We start from the raw sequence: 11455 nt of genomic DNA, 5'->3' as shown, positions 1-11455 counted from the left end.
AATCTCTTTTTATAAATATTAACAATTAGACTTAAGTTATTTTCATTATAATTAGTATAAAACTACTTGTTAAACTTTTTTTAATCCTATTCTCTTTATTTTTATTGTCGTTACTTATAAAGAATTAATTTTTATTAAAAAATAGTTTATAAAAAAGTTAAAAAACTCAATTTTATTAAACAAACTAATTATCTAGTCTTAATCTAAACACGTATAATTTATTTGACCATTCTAATAATAATTATATATTTTTATTAATTATTTCTTTTTAATTTATCACATCATTTATAAATTTTTATAAACTTTTTCTTCACATCCCTTCATCAATCGTTCCAAATTAATCTCGAAAATCTCATAATCTCATTTTCTTCTTCTTAAATCTATTCACTTTCGAACAATCTCTATTTTATTTTCGTCCACCATAATTACTCTAAACGGTGTGATGATCCATTGAAACGAAGATAACCTAAATATTTTTCTTCCGATCCTGGAATCCTAAATATTCCCAGTTGCACTGTTTGCAGTTAATGCGGCGACTGTCTGCCATTGACATTGATTTAATGACATTTATTTATTATCTCACTGTTTTCTAATTTAATTTTTCAGATGTATTTTTTCATAATTGGAAATACTGTTGTAAGAAAAAACTAATTACAGTAGTTTGAAATGGTATGCATGTAAGTGAATAAGAAATTAATAATCCATAAGTGAATAGATTCAAGTTGTGACTGTGACCATAAGAAATGTCAAGTTTGAATTATCCATTGATTAATCACAGGTAAGGAGCTTAAGATCAAAATCATACTTTTAAGAGTCAAATTTTATGAAGTACCTTATTGAATTATGTTAATATATACAATTTAAAATTTAAAGTATGAAAATATAAAAATTTGTAATGATATAATTTTATTAAAATTTTACTTACAAATAAAAACGGTAAAAGCTACAAATAATATGATACAGTGAAACATTTAAAATAACCTAAAAGTGAAAAAATGAATTAAATATTGCTGTATTCATTTTTGAAAAGTAAACAAAAACCGGTTGAACAGGTTATATTATTTTTCAATAAAAGTTACTATCTTATTAAAAAAAACATGAAATAAATTCAAAATTTTTGTGAATTTTTTTTTTCACGCTGTTGCAAAATCAAACCAATTATTCAGATGTTTTATTTATTTATTTATTATAATATTAGAGATCACAAATTTTAATTTTCTAATTTTATAAGATTTGACATATTTAAAATTAGTATATAAAATATTAATAAAAATATAACTATAAATTTAATATGAAAATATTAGATGTTTGAAAAATAATCAAATATAAATAATAATAATAATAATAATAATAGTAATAAGACAGAGATGAAAATTAATGAACTTAAAAATAATTTATCACAAAAGTAAAAGTATGAAATAAGGTCATAAATGAAAAAAAAAATTAGAAAGAATATAAATTAAGATGTGGGATAAATTGTCTTTAAAGAAAAAATATTTCTACTCACTTAATTGTTAAAACAATGTGCTCATGTTTTATAAAATAATGTTTATAATAAAGAAGAAAAATAGGAAAAAGAAAAAATAAGAGAAGATATAGATTCATTTTCTATGAATTATTCTTAAAAGAAAAATTATTATATCCTAAAGGTACAACTTAAAATTATTAATAGTTAATTCAAATAGGTAAATGAATAATATGAATAATTATAGTAAATTAATTAATTATTAAATAATTATAGTAAATAAATAGATAACCATTTATTCATATATTTATAATAATATTATTTTTTATCAAATAATTATTTCTTTTATATATATATATATATATATATATATATATATATATATATATATATAATCTATCTTATCATTACAAAATAATAAAGAAATATTTCTTCGGAATAATTATTGTGAAGAGTAAAATATGGTTTAAATAATGATTGAATTATCATTATACATGTAAGAAAAATAAATATTTTAAAAAATTGTAAATACTTTGGAAATATGAAAATCTGTTAAAGACTATTATAATTTGTGCAAATTTAGATATTTTACATTTATTTTGTCATGAGATTTATGTTTTGTGAAAGCTTATAATATTTTTATAAGTATTATCAATTATTCTTTTGTCTCATTAAATAAAGTTTTTAGATTCTTCGCTGCTTGTAAATATAAGAGATTTTTATTCTTTAAATATATTGTAAGAATATCGAGTTGTGTTTCTTAGGTATGAAATAAATATTAATTACAAACTTCGTTAAACAGGTATTGTAAAATAAAAGTTAATCATTATTGATTGTTGATCAAGATATATTCAATTAATTGATGGCTTTAAAATAAGAGTGGTAAAAAATTCTGATGAAACAATATAACAAATATATTGTATGCTTTCAAATTAAAAAATTTACATAGTTTTTATTAGATTAATTATGTTTTTAGTTTCATAAAATTATAATTTTTGTATGTTTAAAATTTTTATATATTTTAATTTTTAAATTTTAAAAATAAATAAATATAATTATTTTATTTTAATTATATTAATTTTTTATTTATTAAACTATTTATTAACTGATATTAATGGAAACATATCAAATAATATAATTAATTCAAACGTGGATAAAAGATACGTTTGACAAGTAAAACAATTGAACATAATTTAATTAAAATAATTATATTTATTTATTTTTAAAGATTAAAAACTAAAATATATCAAAATTTTAAATAATTACAAATTTTAATTTTACATAAAAGTTTAAACTAAAATCACATGTTATTAACTCTTTTTTATTTTTTTAAACATTTCAAAAAATTAGAGAAAAAAAATACGTATTTAAACTATTTTTAGATTTAATTTTTAAATAATATAAAAGTATTAAATCTACTAAAATATATAATGATTAGTTAAATAAAGACATAGATTTGAGAAAACAGCATTCATTAACTGAGGTGGGGCACACTGATTTAGTCCAAGAGAGTTTGCTATATTCTAAGAACGCGAATGAAGAAAAAACGGATCAGAGTTTTTATCAGTCGTCTTCTTCTCATTCTTTAAATTTTTCATTTTAAAGACTGTTCTTATAATATTTGACTTTTAACTATTATGTTCTCTTGTTCGATTATTCAAACATTTAAGTTTGTATATATTCTGATTTTTCTACAATTGTGTTCAACAACGACTTTTTCTCCAATAAAGTTTGTCGTAAATGTTCATATAGCAAAATTAAAAAAAAAAACAAAAAAGTCTTATGTGTAACTTGGACTTTAACCTGCCTTATGACTCTATTCATTTGTTTTTTATTTTATTACATTATAATATTGAAAAATATTTTCAGAACTACAAAAACTGATTAAAGATATTTTTAAATATGTTTGGAAATAATGTTTGAATGATATGAAGTTTCTCTGAATGTGTTAGTTTAGGAAAATAGGTTCAGATGTATTCAGTCTTGGGTAAACGTTGACTACTTGAAATTCAGCAACTTGAGAGACCCGTGAGGATAACTAGCACGTTAAACTATTTAGGCGGCTATTTTTTACAATTACTTACATATTTTTACTTTTAATAAACAATGGATAGTAAACAACCACCTATTCATTATTTTACTTATTCAAGCATTAAAGATAAGAGAAACTATCTTTCTCAATTTAATTATAATTATGTAGTTTTCTTTTAAAAAGATAAAAATAATAAAGCATAAATACAAATTTTAATTGATCTTACATATAAAATAAAACCTAATTTTATTTGAAATAATAACACCTCAAATAAAATAAATAACAATAATTCACCTTTTGTTCATGTCAACTTAAAACATAGTAAATAAATAAATAAAAATATTAAATATACTATCTCAATAATCACTTAATTTTGGAGAATTCTTGTACTCTTGTATCATTACGTAATTTTAAAAGTATGATCACTTACTGAAACTGAAAGAAAAATTATTTATTCAAAAACTTGCGAAAGAATATGATTACTTATCATAACATAAATTGAAAATAAAATATAAAATAAAAATCTTCTATAATGTCAAATATTATAATTACTTACTAATCAAAGAAATTTGTATATTAGAATGAGAATCTTTGTATATAATAGTCATTAACCAACTTATAATGTCATCTATTCAACTTCAGGCAACCATAAAACCAACATAAAAAATAATCAGTAATGATTTTATAAATAAAACACAAAACTTGATGTCGGTTGTACGTGAAACATAACATCTATTGCACACGTCAGCCCTCGTTTAATTTGATGTGCAAGGACATTGACTGTCCTAATCAGACATTGGCCGCTCCATATTAGATGTTAAAAAAATAATAATAATGCAAACTCATTTTTCTTCATTGATTCTTTGCTCTCTTTGAATATATTTGTTGGATTTTTTTTTTGTTTTCAATTATTTTGTTTTCTAGATGCATGTTTGAATGTGATCTGATCACTTTCATTTGTAAGACTAATGTATATGTTACTAAAATTTTCTAAAATTTATGATATTAAATTTTTTTTATGTGTTAGTAATTTATGAAAAATATTTTTTTTAGTGGATAAGGTCTAATTTTGTGAAAATTAAAATTGATGAAATTTATCATGAACATAATATAGTTTGAAGTTGAATGAATAAATGTTATATTAGTGAAAAGTATAAAAATGGAGTTTTCGAATTTTTGTAATATGTTCAAGAACACATAATCTTTGTGAACGAGACATATTTTTGTCGTTTTATTCATTGTGATAATGAAATAGGTTAGGACTTGAGCATAATGTGTGACTCAGACATATACAATTTGGACTTCACATGGAAAACTATTACACAAGCCTACGATGTCACAAGCAACATGTTATGTAAACAAATGGGTGAGTGATCGTTAAGAAGATATGCTACGTGCTGTTGGTGAAGAAAAGAAAATTTTAGAAGAACTCATTTATGATTCTCTTAAATCTTATTAAGAGGAAGAGTTGTACTTAGGATGTTCTAACTTTAGTTTAGTTTTTCTATACCTTTGAAAATTTTTATTTCAATTCTCCCATTTTAAAACAGATTATATGTCAACCTATTATATATAAAGAGAATAACATGGAAGAAGCAAAGAATAAAAGTTTATGACCAAATTAAACACATGAGTGAAGGATTAATAGAGTTGGAATGATAATTAAGAATATTTGAACTTCAATATCATGTTCCATTATACATTAATCTAAAGAATGCACTAAATATTAATGAAAGACAAGAGATAAAATGTAATATTTCAATATTAAATGCATGTAAAAAAATTTATTATCTTCTATATTTAAATTTGGAATTAGTACTTTATTATTCTTTAATTGTATCATTTTTTTTCTGATTTAAAAATATTCTCAGGTCTCTCGTGTCGAACAAACAAACTAAAAACTCGTTTTCAACAGACGAATAATTACCTCATTTAACACCGTACATTGAAAAAGTGACAGAAAAAATAATTTAAAAATATATTTTTAGTTGTATAGTATAAAAAAATTAATTTTAGTAACTGTTAAATCCATAAATTAGTTTTAATTTTCTTAAATGAGAATTTAATATGTTTTAATTCTCTGAGAGTAAAACGATTTGACTGGATAATATACAAGTGGAGTAATTGAGTACATTTTCCATAGGAAAATATTCTCACTCACCCATATTGGAGAGAGAAAATAACATATGTTAAAAAAAGGATAAAACTGTATAAATTTAGGAGTGATAAGAGGAGAGATGGGAAAGACGAGCGATGTATAAAAATAGTTTATAAAATAAAGAGGTTTATACTATTTCGTAAAATATTAAAGAAATAAATCAGGAATTTGAACGCGAGAGGAAAAACATAACTTTCTTGACAAGGCAATGTTTATGTTGAATACAGACTGAGATAATTGCGAAATAGCGTTACATAGCCATTAACAGGCAAAGAGATTGAAGACTGGAAAAGAGAAATAGATAATTAAGATGATAATGATAAGAAGAAGAAGAGAAAGAAAAGGGAGTCAAGAGTAAACAACGTGGTTGAAGACATCAGTGGTGGTACTCCGTAAGTGGCAGTCTGGGGGAAATTTTGCATCAGAACTTTGCATATGAACTTCACACTCTTTCCTCATTTCAGCAAGCGAATGATGAGAAGAACCAAACATAGACAATGCTTTTTCTCCGCTCAGCTTCAGCTCTTTCACTTTCTTCCTCATGCCAAAACCTTCTTTATCCACCATCACTCTTCTCACCACCTCCGCTACCTGTTCCCTTCCCACAACTCCTCCGCCCTCCTCTGCCACGCGCACCGCCACCCCCAGCTCCTCCGACAGCATGAAAGCATTCATCTTCTGCTCAGCGTAAAGCGGCCACGCCACCATGGGAACGCCGTTCTCCACGCTCTCCAAAACGGAATTCCAACCGCAGTGCGTCACGAAACCCCCCGTCGCAGGATGTTCCAGGATCTCGGCCTGCGGGGCCCACATGGGAACCACAACCCCCACCCCCTCCGTCCTTTTCAGAAACCCTTCCGGCAAATAACTCATTGCAGCGTCACCGCCACTCGCCACGTCGAAAAACGCGCCACTCGCGTCACCTTCGCAAGGTGGCCGCACCACCCAAACAAACCTCTGCTGGCTCAGCTCTAACCCCAACGCCACCTCCCTCATTTGGTTCCCCGACATTGTCCCACCGCTCCCGAACGACACGTAGACCACCGACTCAGCCTGTTGCTCGTCCAGCCATTGCAAAACCCCATCCTTCTTTCCACCCTTCGGTTTCTTCTCCACGCTTCTCACCAACGGTCCAACCGCGTACACCTCTCCCTTCGTAAACCGTCCCAAAATCCCATCCTCTGTCAGCGCCTTAGTCGCAGAGGGCTCCAGATCTTGCCACGTGTTCATCAAAATTCCATCAGCGGCTACGATCTCCTTTGCCGCTGCATGGTAACCCTCGTACATCGCCCCTCCCGGAGATAAAAACGATTCGAGCGTGTCCTCGAACCGGAGCGGTGCGCAGCCGGGAATCAAAAGTGGTTCGCGGTTTTCAGCGTGTCTTTCCATAATTTTGTTGTCCGTGTCCGAAAAGTAAACTGTAACCGCAGAGAACCAAGCGCTGGTGGCGAAGTAAACGTAGGTTAGCATGCCGAGGTCATGTGCCATGGGCAAAGCTTGAAGACCAAACAAGTCAACGATAAGAGCTGAAGGAGGAGGAAAGTTGTTAATGGATGTGAGGGAGGAGCGTAGAAATGGAAGGGACTCGAGCATGGTTAAGTTGATTCGTACTTCTAAGGGAGGATTGGGTGGTAGTTTGTTGGAGACGTCGATGGGAGGAACATGGATGATGTTGAGGGAACTAAGGTTTGATGTTTGTTGGAGAATCTGAGAGGTTGTGGTTGCGGAATCGGTGGTGACGACGAAGATGGTGACGTGGAAGGAGTGGTGTGTGAGAAGGCGCTTCCCTAGCTCCACCATGGGAATTATGTGTCCCATGCCGGGACTAGTCAGAAGAATTGCATGTGGTTTCGATGTTGCCATGTCTCTCGTAAGATCGATTCAAGGTTCCTTAGTTTCACTTCTGTATATCTTTCTTCTTCCTCTTTTCATTCTGATAAGAGATTATTTATATATATAACACTACAATATTAATTACCATTCAACAAATTTATATTAAAACAATTATGATTCTTAATAGAGAATGCTAAACCTCATTTCATCCTCAAATTTTACTAAATAAATTAAGCCTATATTTTAAAAACTTGATTGAGGTAAAAAAAACAAAACTATTCACTGCCCTACTTATGATTAACGAATGCTTTAAAGTTTCCTTTGAAATATTATAAAAGTAATACGATGACATATATTTCACAATAATTTTATAAATATTATTAGGATCAAATAATTATAAAAAAAAGTAAGTTTTTATATTTGTAAAGAAAATAAAAATAATAAATGATAATATTAAATAAATGTAAAAAATTTATAGTTGTAAAAATATTATTTCAAAACACTATTTCTTAAAGTAACATGAAACCCGTGAGTCCCACGACTCTTTTCTTTTTGGTTTTTTATACTAATTTATTATATTGAAAAATATTCGAGTTATATTTATTATATTATTAATAAAAATATTTTTATAATTTCTATTTTATATTATTATTTGTATAGAACAATGATATACATATAATTTAATTTTGCTGACGTTTATTTCACATTATTTTTAATTCTCTCTATTATTCACAATTATATAAATTGTAAACCTATTAGTTTTGTTCTTCCTTTAGTTATATATTAAGTGTTATTATATTACATGAATCTTTTTCTTTTTATGTATACAAGTTTTTCTCTCACAGATATTCACTAATGAGAAGATAGATAAAAATTTAAACAAACAGAATATAAATTGACAAATAATGTCATAAAAGAAATATATATCTTTTATTAATAATATTAACTTTATAATAAATAGTATTGATAGATGTACATTGCTAAAATGACATATATCAACTTGATATTATTTTAATTCATAATTATATTGATTTAACCAAAACATTATATTTGTTTAACTAAATAATTATAAAAATTTAAAGATATCGTGTATCTCTATCATAAGTGATAGTTAATTTCTGTATTGATTCAAATATAAAATTAATTAACAATTATAATAATTTAATTAAAATATTGTTAAAACTAATTCATATACAAAATTAACCAATAATTATATTATTTTATCTAAAATAATGTATAAATTTAATTAATATGTGAAAGTGTAAAATATATATGTTCAAATAAAGACGTATGTTTATTATTTTTCTTCAATAAATTACTTCTTTAAAATTAATTTGTTCTGAATGGGTCACCTCACCAGACAGTTGACCTTTGAACTTAAAAATATTTAATTCCAGCAGAGAAACGGTGGAGTGAAGGCATTTATCAGCACTAATGAACCCAACCGTTTACTCTTCATTAAGAAAATTCAAGTAATTTTTCTTACTTCATATTTACATGTTTAATATTTATTTACTTATATTCTTTTTTTAAAATATAGTATAAACTATATAGTATAATCATCACATAAGATGATAAAATAGAATAGTCATCTATTATGTAATAAAGTGTTAACCGTACAGTTATCCAAAAATATTCATAAAATTTAAAACTTTACACAAAGACCTAATTTGATGCAAAACTATGTACAAGACCAATTAGTCTTATACTAAACAGGGGATCTTCTCCTTCCAGTGCTTGCTCAAGAGAGACATCTTCTCCCTTTGCTCACACTCATCGGATGATCATTGCAAAGGATAAACTGAGCGAATAAACATGACAATACAGAAAAGAAGGGTAAGCTAGTTGGATTTAATAGTCATGTGAGCATACAATTCAAACAAACAGATAAGATACTCATACACATGTATAAAACATATAAACATATATTGACCGACCGCTTTAACTTGACCATACGGACTAGTATGAATATGTAGCTTGAGGTCGTTTATGTGCCCGGGGCTGTAGTAACTAGAACACCCTCAGTTGTAGCCCGGGGTTAATCCGTTATAACTCACCTAAATACCTTTAGGCTAGGACCTCCTGTTATTCTCACGACATGACTTACCCATCTCTACTTGAGAATTGGTAATCATTAGAATCTCAGGATGAACGTCGTGGATTTCGCTGTCCATATTCATACTTATTAACCACTGAGACATTCCTCCTTACAATTCTCTTTCATATCCGCAGTTCAAATCTAATACCATACTTTAATATCAACATTATTTATCATACATAATACGTTTAAACACTGAAGTAAACACTTAGAGTACAACATAACCACAACCCTTTGAAAAACCAAATGCTTCATAGTAAAATCAAACTGAATGGTTAAAACCACCACCACCCCTGAACATGATCGATCAGAAAACACTCATAACATGTAAACATGACCAAACGGCCATATAAAGAGCAAGACTCAAATGTGAGCCGAATATAGTCTGAGGTCGAACACTTGTCCGACCGAATACTATAGTAAACATAATACTTTTAACTTAGACCGAAAACTAATAACTTAGATGGAACACTTATGACTTAGACCGAATGCTCATGTAGAACCGATCACTAAAGCATGACCGAACGATCATTGACAGGTAAGGCCCATAAGAAGCTGAACGTAGTTAAGACCGAACACCAATACAAACTGAGTACTAGTGTAAGACCGAGAACCTAGACTATACCGAATACTTTATCTAGACCGAATGTTAGATCAAGATCGAAAGTTATAACTAGACTGAACGCTATATTAAATCGAATACTAGTACAAGACCTAACACTACTAAGACCGAACGCTAGTACAAAACTGAGCTCTACTAAGACCGAACGCCAGTACAAAATCGAGCACTACTAACACCGAACGCGAGTACAAAATCAAACACTACTAAGACCGAACGCTAGTCCAAAACTGAGCACTACTGAGACCGAACACTATAGTACAAAACCGAAGACTACTAAGACCGAATGGTCATGAACTGGGAAGACTCTAAAGAGACCAAACCCAGTTAATGACCGAGCACTTGAATATGACCAAGCGGTCAACAACGCGCGGGTAGCTTTCTGCATAAACAATAACGCAAATTCGATTCTACTGGTTTTAACACATTTTGAATGACTTAGGGACTCTAACAGATCCTAAATAACTCCTCTAAGCTCTCCCAACCGACCAATTTAACGTCTGACCCCAAATTTTCATTTCATTACACCACTTCCTCACAATTCACTAGCCACAGTAACAAAGAACTTTTCAGAAGAAATCATCATGATCACAGAATTTTGACAGTCTATACACACAATACCGATCACACAAAAATCCAATTTCATACACATACAAAACCATCAAACCACATTCACATATACCATAGACTCATCAATTAAATTAACTAGCTTCTCTTACCTCTTAACCGAACCGAACAGCTTCTACCCTTCCAGAAAATCCTAAGAACACCTATAGCTCATCGATTTGTGAGAAGAGACCAACCAAAGTACCAAAAATGAGGTTAGAAAGGGGAAGAAAAGGCTGATGAACACATGCAAACAACAAGGCTTACTTGCATGTGCCAAAAATTCCACAAATTCACGAGAATTAAAGGAACGAAACTTACCAGCTCTAAACACTAAGCCGATCGGTGGAATGGAAAGCTCTTGACACCAAAATTGCTTAGGCACGATCTGATTGTTAAATAGATGAAGTGAGATTAAGAAAATCTAGAGAGAATGAGGAGAAAAGAAGAAAGTAGAAGTTTTTTTTTTTGGAGAGAGATAGTTGTATTCAGAAAAATGGGACGAAACTTTTGAAACTTTCATTTATATATCACTCTTATTTTAATATAAACCGTTCGGTCCCATCCTTTGCCTACACCTGTCTGCTCCAAAATTTCTTTAAACCTCTCGGCTCTTACACTTTTAAATAGTTTCAAAACAAATT

At 28.8% G+C, this 11455-nt stretch overlaps 1 protein-coding gene across 1 annotated transcript; it reads right to left on the bottom strand.

The window, feature by feature from the left end:
- Positions 1-5829: 5829 nt before the first annotated feature.
- On the bottom strand, positions 5830-7599 carry LOC124844546 (UDP-glycosyltransferase 72E1-like). The gene has a single exon (XM_047321505.2). The coding sequence runs from the start codon at positions 7516-7518 to the stop codon at positions 6004-6006; it is 1515 nt and encodes a 504-aa protein (XP_047177461.2). The 5' UTR covers positions 7519-7599; the 3' UTR covers positions 5830-6003.
- Between the last annotated feature and the right edge of the window lie 3856 nt (positions 7600-11455).

This window comes from Vigna umbellata, chromosome 10 (genome assembly GCF_029865625.1).
Source record: "Vigna umbellata cultivar VRB3 chromosome 10, Vumbellata_1.0, whole genome shotgun sequence".
Lineage (NCBI taxonomy): Eukaryota > Viridiplantae > Streptophyta > Magnoliopsida > Fabales > Fabaceae > Vigna > Vigna umbellata.
The sequence above is the reverse complement of the archived record's forward strand: the minus strand, read 5'-3'. Positions and strand labels throughout refer to the sequence as shown.